General features: G+C 44.7%; 1 protein-coding gene across 1 annotated transcript in view; it reads left to right on the top strand.

Annotated features, from left to right (window-relative positions):
• The first annotated feature begins 15,756 nt into the window (after positions 1-15,756).
• SCTR (secretin receptor) overlaps positions 15,757-23,944 on the top strand; it is an 84,028-nt gene continuing 75,840 nt past the window's right edge. The window contains exon 1 of the mRNA XM_003281710.2: positions 15,757-16,087. Within this exon, the coding sequence (XP_003281758.1) occupies positions 16,016-16,087 (72 nt within the window). The 5' untranslated portion in view covers positions 15,757-16,015. The remainder of the gene's footprint in view (positions 16,088-23,944) is intronic.

Below are 23,944 nucleotides of genomic sequence, written 5' to 3'. Positions count from 1 at the left end.
GAATTTTGGGAGACACATTCAGACCATAGCTGCTGGGTTTACCTCTCTGACATCTGCCTTCTTGGACTACAAGTTCAGTGAAGGCTGACTAGTTCACCACAGTGTATGCAGTGCCTTGCACACTACCTGGGCACATCCTGGGACCTCAAAAATATTTGTGGAAGTAACTAATTAATGAGTTATGCCAAGTGATTTCTAAAGTTTAAATTATATATATCTTTGGAATATGGGTAGTATAGTCATGTGTTTCAAAATTCAAGAAGTAAAAAATCTCTCTCCTTCCTCTGCCTTTTGCCATCAAGTTCTCTCTCCCGGAGGTAACTCATGTTACCAGATCTGAATTTATCTTTATAGGAATATATTATACATATCAAAGCAATTGTGTGTATGCTTATATTTGTAAGAAGTTTATCCCTTGTTTATTTTATTTATATATTTTTGAGACAGAGTCTTCTTTGTCGCCCAGGCTGGAGTGCAATGGTGCGATCATTGCTCACTGCAGCCTTGACTTCCCAGGCTCAGGTGATTCTCTTGCTTCAGCCTTTTGAGTAGCTGGGACCACAGGCATGCACCACCATGCCCGCATAATTTTTTTGTAGAGACAAGGTTTGGCCATGTTGCCCAGGCTGGTCTGGAACTCCTGGGCTCAAGTGTTGAGGGAGGCCCACCTTGGCCTCCCGAAGTGCTGGGATTACAGGTATGAGCCACCATGCCTGGCCTTACCCATTGTTTAAAAAGCCCAAATTGCTTACTTTTCTGTCTCCATTTTCTTCACTTAAAAATATATCTGAATGATTATACCATATCTGTACATGAAGTACCTCTTTATTCTTTTTTATAGCTATTTAATATTCCATATTTCTTTAACTAGTTCCCCATTGTTGGATATTTAGGTTGTTCCTGAACTTTTGCTATTATAAGCAATGTTTTAATTATTTTTATAGATGTGTACATCACTTCTGCAGACACATATATACATCCATTCATATACATATGAGTATATCTGTAGGAAAAGTTTCCAAAGTTGAATTGCTAAGTCAAAAAATCTATGCATTTGTAATATTGATAACTATTGCTAAATTGTCTTGCATGGGTGTTGTATTAATTTCTACTCCTATTTGTAATGCATAGGAGTGCTTGTTTCTTCACAGCCTCACTAAGTGTATTATAAAACTTTTACATTTTTGTCAATCTGATGGTAAAAAATAGATTTCAATGAGGTTTTATTTTTCATTTCTCTAATGATGAGCATGTTTTCATATGTTTAGGAGACATTTGTGTTTTCTTTTCTGTAAAGCCATGTCCCTTACCCGTTTTTCCATTTGGTTCTTGGTCTTTTTCTTATTGAGTTGTTGGAGCTCTTTATATATTAGAAACATTCATCTTTTGTTCTGTGATAACTGTTGCAAAATTTTTTCCCAGTTTTTCATTTGACTGTGCTGTTAATAGGTTTTACCTTGCAGAATTAAAAATTATGTTGTGTTTATTGCTCCATAACATATTACTCCAAAACTTAGTGATTTGAAACAACTATAATCCTTTATTTTTTCTTATGTTTTTTCTGGGATAGAAATTTAGACAAGACACAGCAGAGATGGTTTGTTTCTGCTCCATGGATGTTTGGGGGCACCAGGTGGAAAATCTGAAAGCTGGAAGATAGAATCTTCTAAAGTCATCACAGAGGCAAAGGAAATTTTTTCCCTTTCCCCTCTGAAGGTTTGGGTCTGAAATATACAGGCAATAGACAGATTAAGAGGAGAAAAAGCATGCCAATTTATTTACATGCACAGAGGTATCACAAGAAAGTGAGTACCCAATAATCCAATGAGGTCTAGAAGCTCAGATAGTATTTTGAGTTATAAAAAGATAATTAAAGGCTCCTGGGAGATGCTGGTGACAAACTATTGGAGGGTGAGGGGAGGAAATGCACTGGGAGCAAAGGTTATCTTATTGTGCAGATAAGGTCTCTCAGGTAACAGCCATCAAAAGAATAGGTGATTGCCTGTGGTAATCTCTGTCTTGGGAAGATATCAGACCCTCATTCGTCTTTAGGCAGATAAAGGGGCTTCAGAGAAAAACCTTTGCTTGCATCTGCTGTTTACTATCATAGATAGAGATAAATTTCCTTTATAAAAGGACAGCTTTCAGAACTATTCCTATCTGCAGTTCTCTAAATAATCAACTTGAAATATTCCAAAAAAGGATATTCTGGGGCGGCATATTCTGACTGCCCACAGCATCATCTGTTGGTTGATACTAAAGCTGTCAGCTGGGAGCCTGACAACACAGTCATATGTAGCCAGACTTCCTCACAACCTGGCCGCAGGTCCCAATGGCAAGTGTCCCAGGAGAGAGCCAAGCTTAAGCTGTATTTCCTTCTATGACCTAGCCTTAGAAGTCAGTCATACAGCATCACATCCACCTCATCCATTAGTTGAGGTAGTTACGAATGCCCACCCCATTCTAAGAAGAGGAAACAGACTACCTTTGGATGGAGGAGTGTCAACATCTTTTTTTTTTTTTTTGAGACGGAATCTCTGTTGCCCAGGTTGGAGTGCAGTGGCATGATCTCGGCTCATTGCAACCTCTGTCTCCCTGGTTCAAGCGATTTTCCTGCCTCAGCCTCCCGAGTAGCTGCGACTACAGGTGTGTGCTGCCGCACCAGCTAATTTTTGTATTTTGGGTAGAGACGGGGTTTCACCATGTTGGCCAGGCTGGTCTCGAACTCCTGACCACAGTCTCTGTTCTTCTGGAGGTAATTGTGGATGTGAGGCTGCAGAACTGCTGTAGCCACCTGGCCACCATCCTGGTGTTATCCAACTCCAAGGAGGACAGAGCCAAGAGAATCACAGGCAAACAGAGGCTGGTCCATGCGTGAGTCCACCCTGAAACAAGCTCTGTGTCTGCACTCTCGTTATGTGAGCCAAGAAACAACTTAATTGCTGTTTAAGCCAGTTTGAGTCAGGACTATAGAAACTAGATTTGTCTGCTGTCAACATTCTTGTCTTTATTTCAAAGGCCTTATGAGGCAGAAATGTGGGGAGTCTCTGGGAGGTGGGGGTACACCTGACCTTTCTTTGCTCCATCCAGTGAAGATAAGGCCTTGGGAAGACTAGTAACAGTGTCTTTCAGGCATGGTTCTTATTTGCTCTCTTTTATTCGATCTGTCTTAATTATAATAATTTATATAAATATTCAAAAGGATGCTGACAAATGGAGGAAAGAAATAAGAAAAGTAAAGAAAAGCCTGCTTTCCTGAAAAAGCCAGTCCACATTTCCAGAGTGTAAACAGTGAGCCTGGGCCATAGAAACCTCATTAAAATGTTAGTGGTATACCTTTGTACCTCTGGACTGAATAGGAAATCATGCTTGTCCCATTATTTATGGCTCATCAATAATACATTAGCTCAGCTCCCAGTAAAGCTGACATTCACGAGAGGACAGATCTTTTTATTTGGTTTATTCAACACCGCAAAGGGGCAGAGCAGGTTCATTGCACTTGTGTAGTCATGTGGTGAAGACCTTAGACCCAGACACGCAGGGGTAGCCAATTTCTCACTTCCTTCCCAGAGCTCTCCTTCCCCCTCACCACCCCCTACCCTCACTCCTGGCCCCAAATCAGCCCCTTCAGCTCAAAGATCACGTCACCAGAAAGCCTTCCCTAAGTATAAGTCAGGGCTCTTTCAGTTACAAGTTATGGAAATTGATTTAAACAGCTGAAATATATGAGGAGGGGGTGAGGGTGTGGGGTGGGGAAAGAGAGAGAGAGAGAGGCATCAGTCACAGCTGTATCTGGGTGCTACATGATGATATCAGGATTTTGTCCCACTCCATCTCTTAGTTCTCCCCGGCCAAATTGGCTTCATTCTCAGCCGGGATCTCCTCATGCTGTAGAAAAGGCTACCATCTTCCTTTTAGCTTGATCATAATGCCAACACATAGGTTTTGTTGGTGCCACTCCTATTGGTCCAGGTTGAGCCCTGTGCCCATCCCTGAAGAAATCACTGTGGTTAGTTGGCTGGAGGATGGGGTGAAGCTCTTTATCCAGGCCTGGGTCATGTGCTCACTCCTGCGGTTGCTCATGGAGAAAGCCCCACCCAAGTTACATGGTCTGAGAATCGGGGAAAAGAGGTTCTTATACCAGAAGAAGGGGGAATGAAGGCTGGACAGCAAAACCAACAGATATCTATTAACTTGAATCTTACAACATTGTTGATATTCAAATATATTTGACCTGCAAAAATGATGGCTGACATGACTCAAGCTAATGCATTAATACTCCAGGCTTGGCCTGGTCCCTTATTATATGCTATCATAGAATTTATCACAATTTGCAACATCATCCACCATACATTCTGCAGTTGCTAGTGTCAGCCATCCAATAGGTTTGCTAAATATGTGATTATGCAAGTCTCTTAATTCTTTAATCCCAGCCTCAGTCATCTTTCTGGGCCTCCTGAGAGGGGGTGCTATCATAGCACCCTGGCTTTATGTGGGTCTGGGGCTGCCAAAGGCAATTTCCTCAGGTCTCTATCATCTTAGCATAGCACCTGGGACAGAGTAGGCATTCAGTAAATACTCATCAACTGAAAGTTAGTTCTCAAGCAAGCGTTTATTGCTGTTGGAAAAATGCAAAGAAACATAAGTCATAATTGGAAAAGTAATTAAAAATAAGATCTTCTGTCAACCTGGTGAATCTGCTCCACAAAATGAGGAAAAGAATGAAACTATATTGTGATGAAAGAAGCATCAAGCCAGGCTGTGATGTGCATCACTGGCAATCCACAAGAGTTTGCCAAGACAGATAGAAACCTCACCCTTTTATATGGCCAGGCAGATATAATCTTTTATAAACATGTAGTTGTCTTTATCAAACAGAAAAAGAAAATGTTTCAGATTTCCTAATTGTAAGAAGCAGGAAATCACAACGAGGGCTAAACCCCCACAGAGACAGGAAGACAGGGGGCCATCTCCTGGGTGTTCACATTTCAAGGAGATGGATCTAAGGCCTCCAAGAAACACGTTCCTGGGATGCAAATTGGCAAGAGGCTGTTTAGGTTTGAAAAAGATTTGCATACATCTCAAAGACACAGAGAAAGGATTCCTTATTCCATTTTGTTCTGTTTTTGTTTTCATTGATACATAATCTCTGTACATATTTGTGGAGTACGGGTGACACTTTGTGACATATTTAGACTATGTAATGATCAAGTCAGGGTCTTTGGGGTGTCCATTACCTCAAGTATTTACCATTTCTCTATATTGGGAACATTTCAATTCCTCTCTTATGGCTATTTTGGAATAAACAAGATTTTGAGACTCAGAAAACAGTGGCCCAAAATGAAGGCCTCAGAAGCAAAAGTTTTTCTCTGACCTTCTGTTGCCCACCTACCTCTCAGTCCTGTTCTCTCCAAAGGCCAGCCACTGAAACGGGTCCTTTTCCCTAAGGTAGATCATAGAAACCAGAACTCCTTTTCTTCAAAGCCAACCACAAAAACCTAAAAATATTACTCTAGCTTTTCCTCTGCCTTTCTGTATAAAAACTGGCCATAAAGAAATCATCTGACCTCGGCCGGGCGCAGTGGCTCACCCCTGTAATCCCAGCACTTTGGGAGGCTGAGGTGGGTGGATCACAAGGTCAGGAGATCGAGACCATCCTGGCCAACATGATGACTCGTCTTTTTGGAAGGAACCTCTGTTTTATCTCATGAAACTTCACATGTTATAAATGGACAAATTTCTCTCAAGCCTAAAGCACTACTCTCTTTTACATTAAACTCCTTTATCTCTTTTGTGTTAAAATACATACATGTATGCATGTGTATGTTATACGTTGTGTCTACATACATGTATATGTCTAAACATATGTTTATATATTATCTACACATGATACCAAATTAAAGATGAGTGAGTACTCATAAATTAAATAACTATCACAAATACTTTTCAAGTTCATGTGACTTTAGTAACCTTTGGTAAATACATAGAGTTTTCAAATTTTTGGTAAAATAAAATAAAAATATCTTCACAATTTAATTTAGACATTCTTTGCCTGGGTTTATTGGTCAGACAGATTTATACTAGAAGTTTGAAGATCATAAAGCTGCTGCTTCTATGATATTTTTGATACTTTCTTAATTTCTCTGTGAGCTTATAAAAGCATGAAAGTGTGGTTTTTGTTGAAGGGAAAGTAATTTTATCTAATTAGAGCACTTTAAAAGTTGTTTTCAATTGAAGGAAAAATGATAGATAAAACTATAGACTATAGTTTGTTCTAACCATTAACCTTTGTTTTTCTTTTGTTTCCATAGAAATTCCTGTGAGGTTTCATCCACATAACATGACCACTTTGCTAGCCAAGCCTCCTCTTCTCTCCCTCCTACATCCTGTCTTGCCACTATCATCTGACTTATCACCAAAACCTGGTTTTGGCCATGCTCTGAGTCCCCACTCTTTCTGTCACCTCAAGATGATATAAGCCTCTGTACTCCCTTGGGGAGTAGGCAATCACTCTGTGGTTCTCTGTACACATGTTAATAAATTCTGCATGCCTATCTCCAATTAACTTGTGCTTTGTGAGTTGATTGTTCAGTGAACTTTCAGAGGGCTAATCAGGCCTTGGATTCCCTTAAGTGTGGCTTCCAGAAGAGCAAAGCTTTGGTCCTACCAGCCATGCCAAACTGTAGGAGTCAAGGGAAATTTTCCCTTTTGCCCTTTGAGGGTAAACTTTTAAGTAAACTTTTGACTATGGAGCTCTTTTAAAAAATTCCTTTTAAATATTTTATTATCAGATTTTAGCTGGGACACACAGCAGATATTTATGACTTTCTGACTTTTTTTTTAAACCAAAGTTACCTTTTAGGTGACTTACCAAAGCCAGTAAGCCGTAATGAAGATTATGACTTAACCAAGGACACACAAGGGGAGACAGCTCAGAACAGAAAAAAAAAAAAAAAGGGAAGTTTTGTTAGTACAACCCACATTTCTGTCTGGCCTTATTTTCTAGGGTCTCACCTGAGTGTCTACAGACAAAGGTCCCAAATCCTTGTGTCCCCTTATAGATAGAAAACGGAAGATTGAAAGCAGCTCATGGTAAACCCAGGGGATTGAAAAAAACATCTAGCAGAGATATTATAAACCTTCAGGAAGGTTTATAACAGAAATCTAGGCAAAAATGTCTACATTAATATCTGAAGACATTTCTATTTTATTTTACCAACAGTATTGAAACTATTTGCTGAAGATTATTAAAGTCATGTGGACTTGAAAGGCATTTGGGCTTATTTACTTAACTTATGAGTACTCATTTATTTATAAGTCAATTTGATACTCATATAGACAGTCTACAGACAGACATATACACATACATGTAAAGATACAGATAGACACAAAAACTTTATAGTATTGATTTTATAATTCTGGCCACAAGACAAGCAAAATTCACTGGTTTAAAAGGACAGCTGGATTCAAACTATGCCTTTGTAAATGGAACAAGTTAAAGGTTATTTGTCCCACATGGTCCAAGCACTTACTGAATTTTAGAGAAAGCAAGGTAGCAATTTATGTTCCAAACATACACACACAAAAAAAACAGAGAGAGAGAGAGAATTTAAGCTTTTTCAAGGAGTTTGGGTGTGTTAGAGGAAGATTAAAAATGGATGTCAAGGTAATACAAAATCATAAGAACTTACCATAGAATTTTATAAAGAGATCAAGTTTATTTAGATAGGTAGCATTTAATTTAGTGTCTGTTTTCCAACTGGACCACTGGGATCAGGGTGGAGGCCATTAAGGAACAGGACCAACGAAGCATTTACAGTTTTTAGCACCTAATGATTTAAATATGTGAAAAGCAGGCACAACTGAAGGCAGAACATTTAGACCCTTAAAGATCGAGGATCTCACGTTTACATTGATTTCCAGGTCTCCCAAGAGAGGGAAACACATGCAACACTTTCAGAGTACACTTTGCTACAAAGACACTATAAGTGTTTAAACCACACATTTCTTATCTAAACACAAAGAAATAAGTAGCCTCCTGTAGTAATAACCGTTTACTGTAAACAAGTGCTCTCGGCCACCTCCAAAACTGCAGCTGTTGCCAGTCATCACACACACCAAGGTCAAGTTCTCTCTCACATTACAAAGCAATCTCTGGTATCCCCAAAAGCCAAAGAGATCAGGTAACACAATACAAAAGAGAGTAGAGTTTTAAGGCCGGGCGCGGTGGCTCACGCCTGTAATCCCAGCACTTTGGGATGCCCAGGTGGGCGGATCACCTGACGTCAGGAATTCAAGAGTAGCCTGACTGAAACATGGAGAAACTCCATCTCTACTAAAAATATGAAATTAGCCAGGTGTGTGGCACATGCCCATAATCCCAGCTACTTGGGAAGCTGAGGCAGGAGAATCGCTTAAACCCAAGAGGCAGAGGTTGCAGTGAGCCAAGATTGTGCCATTGCACTCCAGCCTGGGCAACAAGAGTGAAACTCCGTCTCAGAAAAGAAAAAAAGAGTCTGAAAATAAATTAATTCATTAAAATTAAAATTCAAAAATCTTTTAAATGCTCAAACTACCTGCTTTGTATCACCTGCAAGATTTGCCAAAAGAAAAAAGAAAAGAAGCAAATAAAAGCACTCCATCCTGTGGTCTAGTGGCAAGGATCTGGAATCTGGAGCTCTCGCTGCTACGGCCGATGTTCAATTCCTGGTGAGGGAACCAGTTCCCTTTGGTCTGATGTTTGCATGACTTTTGACTTTTAAGGATATTGCTTTGCCACTTGGGAGGGTGACTTTGGGAAACAAGATTCAAAAGCCAGAAATATCAGCCTTTTGTGCTGGCTAAAATCTAATAATAAGAGATTTGAAAGGAATTTTTTTAAAAGGAGCTCTATGGCCAGACTGTTACACACACACACACACACACAGAGCAGGAAAAAAAATTCTGCTTTTTCTCTTTGGATCTTGTTTTTTTGGAATTTTTTTTCCAGTGGACTGAAATTATGTGCTTGGTCCTTGTGTTTACTTTCCTTCTTAAGGATTGTTCTCTTATTTGCTTCTACTCCTCCCTATTCTTTCTTTCTCTTTGCTGCCTTCAGTACCACAGAAAGAATCTAGGAGTGACATCTAATGATTCGAACACTTTAAGGAACATAGGAAAAGTACCACCGCCCCCTTTTGATGGTCTTCTGTCTTCCTGTAGAGTCTAAAGAGTTGTAAACAGATTTTTTCTCACGTCTAAAACTCTACTCTCTTTTTTCTTTTTCTTTTTTCTTTTTTTTTTTTTTGAGACGGAGTCTCGCTCTGTCACCCAGGCTGGAGTGCAGTGGCGCAATCTCGGCTCACTGCAAGCTCCGCCTCCCAGGTTCACGCCATTCTCCTGCCTCAGCCTCTCCGAGTAGCTGCCACTACAGGCGCCCGCCACCACGCCTGGCTAATTTTTTGTATTTTTAGTAGAGATGGGGTTTCACCGTGGTCTCGATCTCCTGACCTCGTGATCCGCCCGCCTCGGCCTCCCAAAGTGCTGGGATTATAAGGATTTTTAAAGGATTTTTAACTTGTTTCAGATCTATATTGCTTAGCAAATTCCCTGGATATTAGCATTTCAACATCAGTGTCAGTGAGTACTTCTGGTTTAGGAAAGATTTGTTGGATCTGCATTTTTATAAGCTCAACAGTTTTATTTTCATCCATTTCCCCCTTTAAAAGACTATTAATCTTTTAATTACCTGTTTTATTACCCTAAGCAATTGTCAGCTAGGCAGCAAAGTTGTATTTTGGAGACTCATCATGTTCATTGAGTGGTCTTTTTAATCGGGCACAGAATGGTTCAGAACCAGATGCGGTTCATAGTGACTCTGGAACTGCCACAATAGGAGTTTCAGGCAGGGGCTCAAAGACCTGAGGAACTTCTTCAGGTGTTGGTGATGGACATCTTTGGTTTGCCTCCTGAATGCAGGCAATTTTTCTCAGAATTTGTTTTAAAGGATTTTGGGTGCCACTGGGGGCAAGTTCCCTATCTAAGTTGTCTGGTTCTACAGCCAGTTTTTTCTGATTGTGTGTGCAAATAAATTACTTTAGGTATTTCAAGAAATTCCCCCTCCACTTTTTCTTTTGGTCATAGTTGCTTTTGACCATCCTGGGTTAGGTGGGTCCCCTCTCCTAGACATCCACAAGACAGTGCCCTGTAAGTATTGTACATAAAACCAGCTGCTGGTTAACTCAAAGGAGTTGGTCACAAATGAAAAATCAAACCCGAATTTCAAAGACAGGAAAGCAGCTGCAATGTTGAAAGTATGCTATGTAAAGCAAGACCACGGGTGCCTAATGCCAATCCTTTGACCCAAACCTCCACTGTGAGACAGAGGCAGAAAAACTTTGACCCCAGTCCTGAGACAGAGGCAGAAAAAAGCCCATTTTCTGCAGTGCTCTTTACTTAAACCTCCTGTCCAAAGATGGACTGAAGCCCTCACTCTTAAAGGAAAGAGAGGGTCTGAAAAACAGCCCCCAAAAGTCTAATCCCCAACCAAAGAGTAGGAAGTCCGAATGTAGGAGAACATCTGAAACACCCAATGGGGCTTCTGAAGAGGGAATGTTCATGCTGGTACCAAGGACTGCTTTCAGAGAGAGACACCAGGTGGTCTGTGGGAGTCATACTGAATCCTACCGACTTAGGCCAGATATGTCGACCTAAAAGGAAGAAGCTGAGGCAAAGTTAATATAAGTAGAGCATTCATTTGGGCCAAGCTTGAGGATTGCAATCCGGGAGCACAGATTCAAGTTGCTCTGAATTAGCAGCAGTTACAAGTGGATTTTTAAAGGCAGAAAAGGGGGACAGGGAATGGGCTGATGCAAAGTTGTCTGTCAGTAATTCTCATTGGTTTACAGGAATGACATTGATTAGTGTTTGGTTATAAGTGGTAAGCTGTAGTGTATGGGTTATAGTGTCCAGTGTGGCATTATTAGGTTAATTTGTAGCTCTTCATGGCAATAGCAAGTGATTTCAAGAGATTAATACATAGGCCGGGTGTGGTGGTGTGCACCTGTAATCCCAGCACTTTGGGAGGCCAAGGTGGGAGGATTACTTGAGGCCAGGAATTTGAGAGCATCCCAGTCAACATGGTGAAACCCTATCACTACTAAAAATACAAAAATTAGCTGGGCGTGGTGGCACACACCTGTAATCCCTGCTACTTGGGAGACTGAGGCAAGAGAACTGCTTGAACCTGGGAGGAGGAGGTTGAAGTGAGCTGAGATGGCACCACTCCACTTCAGCCTGGGCGCCTGGGTGACAGAGAGAGACTTTGTCTCAAAAAAAAAAAAAAAGATATATACATAGGTCAAAATAGGGAGGAGGATGTGAACATGGTCTCATTTTAATGTCTTTCTGGGCCTGATAATTAAAAGGATTTGCATTCCTCAAATAACAGTTTTCTCAATATCATCTTGAGGTTACAGAAAGAATGGGAGGCTTAGATTATGGCAAAACAGGTTATGGAGTGGGGGAGAGAGTCATTCTGTTTAGGGGCAACATGACTTCTAGGGAGAATGAATGGATGGGAAATAGAGATTAACTTGTAAATAGCTTTCTTTGGAATTGAAGGAGTCTGAGAGACACAAACATCTCGTAAAAGGGTCTGTTCAGGTATGGTTACACTCTTGGTCTTCTTTTCTGTAATAGATAATGAGATACCAGAGAGAAGAAGAAACATAATTGTTCTTGGTGGGTCCTGACTTTAGGCAGATAAAGGAACTTCAGGGAACAATTTCATCTTATGCTTTGGGAGAGACAGGGGTTGGGCAGGGGTAGAGGGAAGGTCAGGCAGACCTTAAGCCTTCTTCAGATCAGCATGTCAAAATGCCATATTTTGGGGTAACAGTTTCTGAGCCTCAACAGCCCTTACAGGTGACCTCTCTCCCAAGAACAACTCTTGCCAGCTTTTAGAAGCACTGCTTTCACTCTTTGCCCCTTGTTAAAGAAAAAGTTATTCCGACACTTGCTAAAGTGGTAAGGATGATTTCTTTCAAGACTATAGCAACACGGGCTTTGCAATGGGGAGGAGCAATCACTCTCTACTCCAAATACAACAGGGATAAGTGAGGATTTACAGCCAAGGAGCAGGGTAAGAGTCAGTGGATGGAAAATTACTAAGAGGAGATATCAAGGCTGGCAGGACTCTTGCTAAACCTTCTAAATAGGATCCTTGCTAAAGACAGACCAAGGGCTTAAGTATCAAGGGTGGAGAATGAGGAACTGAAGCAGATATCGAAAGTGATGAGATATCAAGAGTGGCGTAGGAGTTCTTCCTAAACTCACTTCACAGGATCCTTACTGAGACTGGGCTAGGGAAACTGAAAACAGGACGGGGGGCCAAGGTCAAGGCTTAGTTGGGAAGAGGGCTAGAGGAGCCTGACTAAATTTTAGTCAAGGAGAGTTTTCGTCACCCTTCAGACTTCCTGTTGCCGATCCCTCCACCTCACCATCCATTGCTGGTTCCTGCCTACCCCCTGCACATAGTCCTTTCATTAAACTCCCTTTGATTAAACTATTTGAGCCACAGTTTCTCCTTCTCCTCCCAGGCCCCTGCCTGCTGGTCCCTACCTACCTCACAGAGCTCTTTTAATTAATAAGAAGATGCGTGCAAAAGAGCTTGTGAAGCCTAAGTATAAAGGAGACCATCTCCATGTTGGAGAGGAATCTTAGTACCATGCAAAGAGCTCTAGGCACCAAGGAAAAACTTCCCTTTTGCCCTCTGAAGTTCCACTGAAAATCAACTGAAAAAAAACAAGGCCGATTCATAGGAGAAAAGGCATGCAAATTTTAAAATGCACATGGGAGTCTTTCAAAACACAACAACTCAAAGAAATGGCCAGAGGGTGGATGTTTTCACATTCCATCTTGAAGTTACAGGAAGAATGGGGGCTTATGGTGTGTGGAAAATAGGTTGGGGGGTGGTGGAGAAGAGGAGGCCTGGCTGGTAAAGTTGGGCTTGTTATGCAGATGAAACCTCACAGGTAGCAGGCCTAAGAGAGGACAGATTGTGTGTGTGTTGTGGTGTGTGTGTGTGTGTGTGTGTGTGTGTGTGTGTGTCTTTCAGACAGTTAAGGTGTTGAACTCTCAGTTAACCTTTTTTAGATCTGGACATGGGAGGTTCCACAGAGAAAGCCTGGCTGCATCAGTGCAGAGTTCTCTCTCCAGATGCAGTCTCCCCAATAAAAGACAGCCTTGCAGGGCTACTTCTGTTTGGAGGCCCTCTGAACAGCCATCTCAAAATATGTCAAATCATAGAGTGAAATATTTTGTTTCCTTCACGACACAGGCTTGGGCTGAGTCCTGGATTCAAATCCTGGCTCCTCCCCTTATTAGCTGTGCTGATGGAGGCAAGCACTTATCTTTCCTAAGCCTCAAGTTCCCATCCCTTATATGGTCTTGGAGGACTGGATATGATAACACACCCTAGCTTCCTAACAGACTCCCCAGCACACGACAGGTGGTAAATATATGATTAGTTTTCCTACCTCTTCCCTTCTACCCCTATTGTGAAATTGTTGTCTCAGGCAGGTTTTAAGGACCTTTCAAGGAGCATTTCAATCCCTTTTCTCAACTCTCTGAGAGGCAGAGCTTCCCATTTAAGCAAGAATGGCTTGCTACAGGCCAGAAATGTATTGAATTGCCCAGAACTAATGTTGTTTTGCTTTTTCATCAGGTATCATGAGGCTCTGGTATAAAGCATGGATTGCATTTTTGTGTTGTTTTCTTTTTATTTATTTCAATCCCAAGCAGACACACACAGCGTTGTTACAGAAAACATTCAAACAGCACAGAAGTCTGTATAGTAAAAATTGCAAGTCCTTACCTCAGGCACTTTGCAATGGACATTTAGGGTGCTATGGTTCAAAGAGCCTAGGAAATAACATTTTTATTTCCAGCCTGAAACTTGAACCAATTGAGAAATAAGATCAAGACATATGTGGCCAAATATCACTTTATAAAGTCAGTATTGCAGAATGTGGTTTATACTTGTGAGCAAGTGGGTTTCCTAACTAAACCCCAGAATTAGAGAGACCATTACCCTGTCACTGTTCATACTGGACCAGTTCCAGTAGAGCCTCGACCACTAATCACAGCCTGGCCCAGGGAAATCCAGTTACAGGCTCTCTGTAGGGGGGCACAGTCAAAGGAAGGAGAGAGGAGGGGACCGAACTCATGCCAGTTCCTTATTCCAAATGCATCAATCACGTAAGCTGGCCTCACCTGTGTATACGTGCGGGCATGCATGCATGCGTATGGTTGCGCATGAGAGAGAGAAGGGGGGACGGACAGACAGACAGAGAGAGTGAAGGGGTAGAAACAAGTCAGGAGCATTATAGTAATGACTGCTGCCCATGAGAAAGAAAGAAATAAGGGTGGTTCCCTTTCCCCATATATCATCTCGTTTCCTGCCACTGTCATAGTGCTTCCACAAACATCCTTGTACATTTCATTAGGCCCTTGGGTGAGTATTTATGTAGACAGAGTTTCTAGAAGGGGGTTGGTGATTATGTATACTTTAGGTTTGATGTGTACTGAGCATTGATTTTGGACCAGGAGCTGAATAGATTTTCCTCCCTTTTATTTCTGCTGGGATTTACTAGCCTCAATTTACTAATAGTCTCTTCCGATAGGGAAGGCTGCTAAGGACAAGAGCACATTGTTACTTTAACAGCTGCATGGCCGTCTGAGTAAGGGCCAGTTACAGGGAGTCAGGTCAGCCATGGAAGGGTAGATCCAGGCTTTCCTGTCTGAGCCTCTGAGTTGCAGTACCCAGACATGTAATGAATCCTCCTCCACCTCCAATGCCCTCCTCTGTCAAATGGACATCATATCACCTAGGGGTTTGGGGGAGAATTAAATGAGCTGATGTACTTGAAGTGCCTGGGAGAAAGATCAAGAAAGGAGGAGAGAGAAGAAGGAAGGGAGTGGGCACCAGTGCAGACTAAGGAAAATTGAGTTTACAAGACCCATTTAGTGCTGGGCCCAGTGGCTCATGCCTGTAATCCCAGCATTTTGGGAGGCCGTGGTGAGAGGATCTCTTGAGCCCAAGAGTTCAAGACCAGCCTGGGCAACATGGTGAGACTCTCTTTTTTATGTAACAGTAAAAAAGGGCCATCTGGGGCGCCTTGTACTAAGAGGCCAAAAGCAAACCTCCAGAATACGCAGCACGGATGGAGAGGGCTACTGGGACTATCTGCCTGAGGCTTAAATAGCCTCCCGGGTGGTTCATCCTCAGGACGGTCCCGAGATGCCTGAGTGTACCACAGATCCTCTTGGTCATCATTAAAGGAGGAGCTCATGGGAGTGAAACTTCATGGAATGAGCGCTAATGACTTCAATAATGAAAAAAAAAAAAAAAGAAAATCGGAAATAAAGTGCAAGGTAGCTATCAGGGGGAGAAGATGCAATGGGCCTTGACTGTGTCACAACTTTCAGTCCGAGAGTGGGTATTATCAGATGTGTTGTTGGGATGAGAAAGCCGAGGCTTACAAAGGTGACCTAAGTTGCCCACCGGCCCCCAGCGAGCTTGCGCCTTCGGTCCGTGGACTCCAGAGACAGTGCTCTTTCCGGACCCGGGGTCGGGCGGGATTGCCGCGTGGAAGGCTAAGCCAGCGTGCCCTCTCCTGGCCTCCTCCAGCTTGGGCCCAGCCTGCGGGAGCCGACTCCGGGCCCCCGCGCCCTCCCTCTGCCTCCTCCCCTGCCAGCCTCCGCGCCTGCCCCCCGCCAGTCCCTGCCGGGTGGAGGAGGTGCGCCGGCAGCGCCGGGTCCTAATCAATGGGCCGGGCGGCTTAGCGCACGCGGCCACCTGTTCCGAGGAGGAGCAGTCTCGGGGCCCGCCGCAGGTCGGGTGGCTCAGCCATGGCTCCTCGGGACGCAGCGGCCGGCCGGAGCCCGGGACCCTACGCGCGGCGCTGAGCACCCGAGTGGGCAGAGGGCACGGGCAGGCAGACGTCGGGGCGCCCTCAGGGAACGTGCGGGCACCATGCGTCCCCACCTGTCGCCGCCGCTGCAGCAGCTACTACTGCCGGTGCTGCTCGCCTGCGCCGCGCACCCGGTGAGTACTGCGCCCTTCTGCAGGCTGGGGGCCCGAGGGAGCGACAGTTTCGCCCTTTCTCCGGTCTCGGGCAGGATGCAGGTGGAGGGGGACTAGCAGATCTTCCCTGAGGAATAGGGACTCTTCCCTCCCAGTCCTCCCAACATTAATCTCTCCCAGCTCTTCTCCGGAGGGACCCCTTCCCAAAGAAAAACATCGTGCGCGCCAGGCGAAGGCAGCTCTAAGATGAATCCCCGTGCCCACCACCCACCCCTTCCTCTGGCCTGGCTTCTGAAACTCTCCTAGACGGAAATTCTGGAGCCGCCCCTGCCTGGCATTGCCTATTGTGTCCTGGGCGCTTTGCTTCCAATCTTTCCTTGAAACCTCGTAATCACTTTTCGAGGCTGGTATTATATTACGGTCGCTTTACAGACAAGGAAAGGAAAGGAGAAGGGGAGTAAAAATTCTTGCTCCAAGTCGGAAAAAGAGGATTGGAACCCACATCAGTATCAGTCTGCCCCCAAACCTTGACATTTTCACACTCACTGGCTGCAGATGGGAAAACCTGAGGGAGCTCTGGCAGGAGCTTCCGGGTCTGCGATGGGACCGCCTGCCACTCTCCCCACACCCTCTCGTGTGGGATGCGGCTCCCTAATGTCTGCGTGTCTGGTGGCTCCTGGGCGCTGCTGTTCCCCAAAGCCAGGTCCTGGCAAGGGGCTGGAGGAGGAAAATAATAATAATAATAATAATAATAATAATAATAATAGCGGCAGGATGGGTGGTTTGTTTTTCTTTCCAACAGAAATTCCTGGGAGTCCCGGGCCTCTCTGAGCTCCGGGATCTCTGATAAAGAGAGTGGCCCCACCCAGACCAGCAGAAAGGAAGGAATGGGGAGGGAGTGGGGGTTAGAGGTGGGGGCCAGATTCCAGAATCATCCCTTCCCATTAGCATTCCAAACTGGTCCCCAAGGCATCTGTTCCAAGAAGCTCCCCAGGGAACGTGCTTGGGGACCCAAATGAGTCTCTTATCTCTGTCCTGGGCAAGTCTCATGGTGTCCAACTTCCTTGTCTTCCCGTAGTCCCCTCTGGTTTGATTATAAGGAAAACCAGCGCTCCCGGAGCTGACCAGAGTGTTAACACTCAGGAGATGCTCATTTTTCTGGTGGCCCCAAGACTTTCAGCAGCAGCAATTGGGAAGAGTGCAATTTGGAGCTTGTTTGGAGCTCCCTTGCCACCGTGGAGCCTCCTCTCTTCAGTGGCAGTGCTGGCCTTGGAAGATGCTAGAGCAACAGCATGCACTCATGAGTTTGGACTCCCAATTTGGAGAAGCGCCAACTGGGATACTGGGGACAGTGAAAAGCCAGGTAGAGCCAGGAGGTGTGTTATTCCGTGGCTGGGGGTGGGAGAGGCAATAACTCCTTCCTTGGGACCCTCCCAGCCTCCTTCTTAAGTATTTGCAGTGACTCTGAGACTGGCGTAACTGAGTGGAGGACTGAGGTTCAGTCTACGTTTTTATCTCAAGGAAATCCCTGGATTATCACAGGAATAAATGCATGGGGAAAATGAGAGGCTTCACTTGGTTTAAGTCTTCAGTGTACCTTGGAAGGATGCTTCATTATGCTCTGGGCCCAATCCCTCATTTTAAAAATGAGCACACTGAGACCATCAGAGAGAAGAGAGCTGCCGGAGATCAGCTGCCGGGACTAGCAGCTCTACTAGCCCCACACACCCCACTTAACCCACTAAGGTTGGCACCCAGATCTCTTGATTCCCAACCATCCAGGGCTCTGTCTGTTATACGCCTTGTATTTTCTTTTTCTTTCCCTTTTTTTTTTGAGATGGAGTTTCACTCTTGTTGCCCAGGCTGGAGCACAATGGCGCAATCTGGCTCACTGCAAACTCCACCTCCCAGGTTCAAGGGAGTCTCCTGCCTTAGCCTCCCAAGTAGCTGGGATTACAGGCATGTGCCACCATGCTCAGCCAATTTTTTGTATTTTTAGTAGAGATGGGGTTTCTCCATGTTGGTCAGGCTGGTCTCAAACTACTGACCTCAGGTGATCTGTCTGCCTCGGCCTCCCAAAATGTTGGGATTAGAGGCGTGAGCCACCGTGCCCGGCCGTCCCTTGTATTTTCAAACGTGCATTACTGCCTTACATAATCACAAAATGGTTTCCTGTGTATAAGTCGTGGTCCTCGGGTTATTTTACGGCTTCTGTAGACCTTATATCTCACACTTCTTGGCTGAGAACTCCTGTAATAAATAGGAGTGGAACTGACCTACTTTGGTTGGAATATTTCCCAGCCTCTGGAACCCTGCTTTCCTTCTGTTTGACTCTGGGTGGTCAGACATTTGATTTTGAAATCTAAGTGTGTTCAGATAATTTTTTATTCATTTGAAGCTCCCCCTCGAGGGAGATTATAGGCATCTTCCTAATGGAGGGGGTCAGTGAGGCCAAATTGCTTATTACCGCTCTCCCTCTACTCCATATAGGGAGACATCAGAAGTGACCCTTGTAAGTAGAAGCCAAAAGTGGCTGAATGGGGCAGTTTTCTGAGGCCTCCCATAAGAAATACTGAGCACAACCCCTTCTGCAGCTCCACCCCCATGAGAACTTTTACCTGGAACATTTCTGTAATTATTTACTAACACATCTGTCCCCCAAACCCCAATACACACACTCTGAACTTGAACATGGAGACTCATCTTGTTCATCTTTTATCCCTAGAGTGTGTCACAGTGTAAGAGGGAGCTCAGTGAGTGTGTGTTGAATGAATGCATGGATGACTGAATGAAATGATGGTGATGCAGCAACAAATAATGAAGAATCACCTCTTCAAAGGACTCCTTACTTGCTAAATTGTACAGAAATGTGTCAGGCCATAGACAAAGACTCACTCAAGGTAGGGCTTTTTAATCCATGGAATTTGGCAAACTGCCAATTTGTTAACCTTAGTGAGTTAAGTGGGGTGTGTGGGGCTGGTTTTTCCTTCAAGCAGAGTTTCTTCACACTATTGACATTTGGAGCCAGATAATTCTCTATTGTGAGAGCTGTCCTATGCATTCTACAATGTCTAGCAGCATCATGGACCTCTGCACTCTAGAAGCCCATAATCACTCTAAAGCTGTGACAACAGAAAATGTATCTCTAGACATTGCCGAATTTTTTCTGGGGGTAGTGAGGGCAAAATTGCCTCTGCTTGAGAACTGCTCCCTTAAAGGTTGTCATGTTTCAGGACAGATACACAGATAGAGCTAACAATAGGTATTCATTTCACATTGGGTTTGGGGTAGTGGGGTTGGTGACAGGGCATCTGAGTCAGAGGATGGAAACGGTGTGCCTGATGAAAACCAGTTTCCAAACTGGACAAAGGACTTCTGTGGAGAATGGGTTCCTTGATCTCTTCCACCCTCCCTTCCTGTCTTTTCCCCTCCTATCTCCATCCCTCCTCAGTTGATGCCTAAGAAATATAAAAATTCCAAGTATAGGCTCTGGCACATGGAAGCCTTCGATATATGGTGGTCGCTGCCCTGTCCTGTCATGCATCTGGATCCAGAAGCTGACAAGCCCTGTGGCTGCACAGTGAGCAGAACCTTAGAAAGGCCTGCAAGCATTGCCTGAAGAGCTAGTAATTACCCTGTTGCCCGAGCTGGAGTGCAATGGTGCGATTATGCAGCCTTGAACTTCCTGGCGCAAGTGATCTTCCCACTTCAGCCTCCCAAGTAGCTGAAACTACAGACACCTGCCACCATCCCCATCTAATTTTTTAATTTTTTTAGAGATGGTTCTCACCATATCTCCCAGGTTGGTTCTGAACTCCCGGGCTCAAGGGATCCTCCTGCCTTAGACTCCCAAAGTGTTGGGATTATAGGTATGAGCCACCATGCCCAGCCTGGGAGCTGATTATTGATGACTTTTCAGAGGAGGGTCACTGGGGATTTTTTTTGTGTACCTGGAAAAACACTTTCTAGTTTTCTGAAGAAGTATTTGCAGATTTCTTGTTAAATTTTTATTATCCCTGAAGTTAATAAATGAAGGATGATGATGATGATGGTGAAGGCTCCTTTAACTGACTCTTATTTTCCACCAGACACTCTGCTGAGTTCCTCCTAACACTAACACTCACGTCAACAGTTATTAGCCCCATGGTGCAGATGAGGAAACTGACACTTGGATAGATGTGAGGCCATTTGCTTAAGGCCACCCAGCTGGACATGGTGACATGAGACCTTAAACCTGGAACTTCTTTTTTTTTTTTTTTTTTTTTTTTTTTTTTTTTTTTTTTTTTTTTGAGGCAGAGTCTCACTTTGTCACCTAGGCTGGAGTGCAGTGGCGAGATCTTGGCTCACTGCAACCTCCATCTCCCAGGTTCAAGCGATTCTCCTGCCTCAGCCTCCTGAGTAGCTGGGACTACAGGCGTGTGCCACAATGTCTGGCTAATTTTTGTATTTTTTAGTAGAGATAGGGTTTCACCATATTGGCCAGGCTTGTCTTGAACTCTTGACCTCTTGATCCACCCACCTTGGCCTCCCAAAGTGCTGGGATTACAGGCATGAGCCACCACAGAGCTTCTTAACCAGCATATGCATCTGCTCCAAAAGAGAGGCCTGTTCCGGGTTTCTGGTGCCCAAGGGGCTGTCATAAAATTCTCCCCCAAACTTCAAAATAGCATTAATTTTCATTTAAACTAATCAATTTGTGAAACATAAAAAAATACTGAGTTACACACAGCATTTATTGAGTGGTCCAGAAGTGAGCATGGGATCACAAAATCCAACAGGAAGAGGTACCATTTCTCAAACTGTTTAAGAGAGTCCACCTAGGCGGGGCGTGGTGGCCCATGCCCGTAATCCCAGCACTTTGGGAGGCCAAGGCGGGTGGATCACCTGAGGTCGGGAGTTTGAGACCAGCCTGACCAACATGGAGAAACCCTGTCTCTACTAAAAGTACAAAAAAATTAGCCGGGCATGGTGGCGCATGCCTGTAATCCCAGCTACTCGGGAGGCTGAGGCAGGAGAATCGCTTGAACCTGGGAGGCAGAGGTTGCAGTGAGCCGAGATCGTGCCATTGTACTCCAGCCTGGGCAGCAAGAGCAAAACTCAGTCTCAAAAAAAAAAAAGGGGGAGTCCACCTGCTTTGGTATCATCACCCTTTGGAGTTCCCACAGAACTTCCCACCCTCACCCTGTCCTCATGATCCCCACCCAGGTTGGGAGGGCCCCAGATTTCCTACCATGCCAAGGGAGGACATAGCCTCTCTTCCTGGCACCCCCTTGTTGAAAGCCTAGATTTAATATCTGGGATTTGAGCTCCACCACCAGTACAGCCTCTTGCAGTGAGCCCCAGCTTGGTCTCTGCATCTCTTAGCAAGCTGTGGGTTCTCACCACTGACCTTCACTCAGGCTTGGGACAACCTGCAGCTCAAGGTTAAACCCCAATACTGAGATGCTGTCTACTTGCTTACATTACAAACAGAAGGCTGCTCAGCATTCCTGTGGACTCCTGGGGCCCACCTAGCCTCTACATTGTGCGTCTGTTCCAAGGATGGTATTTGGTGAGGGCCATCCCTGGTTCATCACGTCCCGCAGTCTCAGCCCGTTGTGCTGCAGGCTCCTGAGGTTCCCAGAGTCATCTCCAGATCCCACCACGTCCCACCCCTCTTCCCTCACCAGAGGCTCTTAGGCATGCTCCTGATGGCCACGTGTCTTTCAAATTTCTCACCTCCTGCCTCCCTCTCATGTACAACACATGGGCTCGCCTTCCATTTCCCAAGAGTTGAGACTACCTGGAAGAACTTCTAACCAACATCTTGCCCTTATAGATGTGTCTAAATTGTACCCTCTGTTCCTTTCCTTCCCATCTGTCTTAGTCAGCTGTGTTATCATAACAAAATACCACAGACTTGGGGGCTTAAACAAAAGAAATTGATCTCGTGGTTCTGGAGGTTGGAAGTGTGAGATCAAGATCCCCAAGGGTTTGGTGTCTGGTGGGGGCCCTCTTCCTGGCTTGCACACGGCCACTTTGTCCTCATGTGGCATTTCCAATGAGTGTGTGGATGCAGGGGAGGGGAGGGAAACACCTTTATGGTGTTTCTTCTTGTAAGGACGCTAATCCTATAGGATCAGGGCCCTATTACTACAACGCCATTTAACCTTAATTATCTCCTTATAGGCCCTACCTCCAAATACAGCCACCCTGGGGGTAGGGCTTCAACATATGAATTTAGTGGGGACAGATTCAGTCCATAACAGCATCCAAGTGGAAGAGAGGCTGTCCCCCAGACGACAGCCTGTCCCTACTCCTACCCCTACCGACTTCCTTCCCAAGACAACACAATGACAGCCATCTCACCCAACCTTCACCCTCTTCCTCTCTGCTGACTTTTCTCATCAGCCGGTTAACTTTCCCAAGTGTGTCCAGCCCAGGACACTGTCCGGCAGTAAACAGCCCTCTGCTCTCTGCCCCCTGGTGGCCAGCTTCCTATAAGACGCGTCCACCTTCATTGCCTCCACTTCCACTCACTCTCACACTGCAACCTGGCTCCCACGCTTCACCCACAGAAACCAGTCTCACCAGTGGCCTTTGATTTGCCACATTCACTGGATTCTTTTTTATAATCTTTTTTAAAAAATAAAAATTGTAGACTAAGCACGGTGGCTCACTCCTGTAATCCCAGCACTTTGGGAGGCCGAGGCAGGTGGATGGCTTGAGCCTAGGAGTTCAAGACTAGCCTGGGCAACATAGGAGACCTTGTCTCTACAAAAAATTTAAAAAATTAGCTGGGTATAGTGGTGTGTGCCTGTAGTCCAGCTACTCAGGAGGTTGAGGCAGGAGGAACGCTTGAGCCTGGGAAATAGAGGCTGCAGTGAGCCATGATAGTGCCACTGCACTCCAGCCCGGGTGAAAGAGTGAGACCCTGCCTCAAAAAAAAAAAAAAAGGATTTAAAGTGTACAACACGGTATTTTGAAATACACAGTGAAATGATTACTATAGTCAAGCAAATTAACATATATTTCTTCACAAAGTTACCATTTGTGTGCATGTGCGTGTGTGTGTGTGTGTGTGTGTGTAAGAGCACCTGAAATCTACTCTTTTGGCAAAATTCCAGTGTACGACTATTTTTGAGACAGAATTTCGCTCTTTTTGCCCAGCCCAGAGTGCAATGATGCGATCTCGGCTCACTGCAACCTCTGCCTCCCGGGTTCAAGAGGTTCAAGCGATCCTCCCGCCTCAGCCTCCTGAGTAGCTGGGATTAGAGGCATGTGCCACCATGCCTGGCTAACTGTGTATTTTTAGTGGGGACAGGGCTTCACCATGTTGGCCAGGCTGGTCTTGAACTCCTGACCTCAGGTGATCTGCCCACCTCAGCCTCCCAAAGTGCTGGGATTATAGGCGTGAACCACCACACCCGGCCTGATACAGTATTATTAACTATAGTCTTCATGCTGTACATTAGATCTCTAGACTTATTCATCCTGGTGTAACTGCAATTTCATACCCTTTGACCTCTATCTCTCCATTTCCACCCCCTCCCAGGCCCTGGCAACCACGATTCGACTCCCTGCTGCTTTGTATTCAACTTTGTAATATTCCACATATAAGTGAGATCATGCAGTATTTTTCTTTCTGTGACTGGCTTATTTCACTTAGCACCATGTCTTTCAAGTTTGTTTGTGTTGTCACTAATGATAGGATCTCCTTTTTTAAAGCTGACTGGCATTCCATTGCATATATGCAGCATGTTTCTTCATCCATTCATCTGTTGATAGACACGTAAGTTGCTCCCACATCTTGGCAATGGTGAATAGTGCTGCAGTGAGCATGGGGGCGCAGGTACCTCTACGAGGTGCTGATTTCATTTCCTTTGGGTTTATGACCAG

The sequence above is a fragment of the Nomascus leucogenys genome, chromosome 20, assembly GCF_006542625.1.
Source record: "Nomascus leucogenys isolate Asia chromosome 20, Asia_NLE_v1, whole genome shotgun sequence".
Lineage (NCBI taxonomy): Eukaryota > Metazoa > Chordata > Mammalia > Primates > Hylobatidae > Nomascus > Nomascus leucogenys.
Note: the sequence above shows the minus strand (reverse complement) of the source record. Positions and strands in the feature narration are given on the sequence as shown.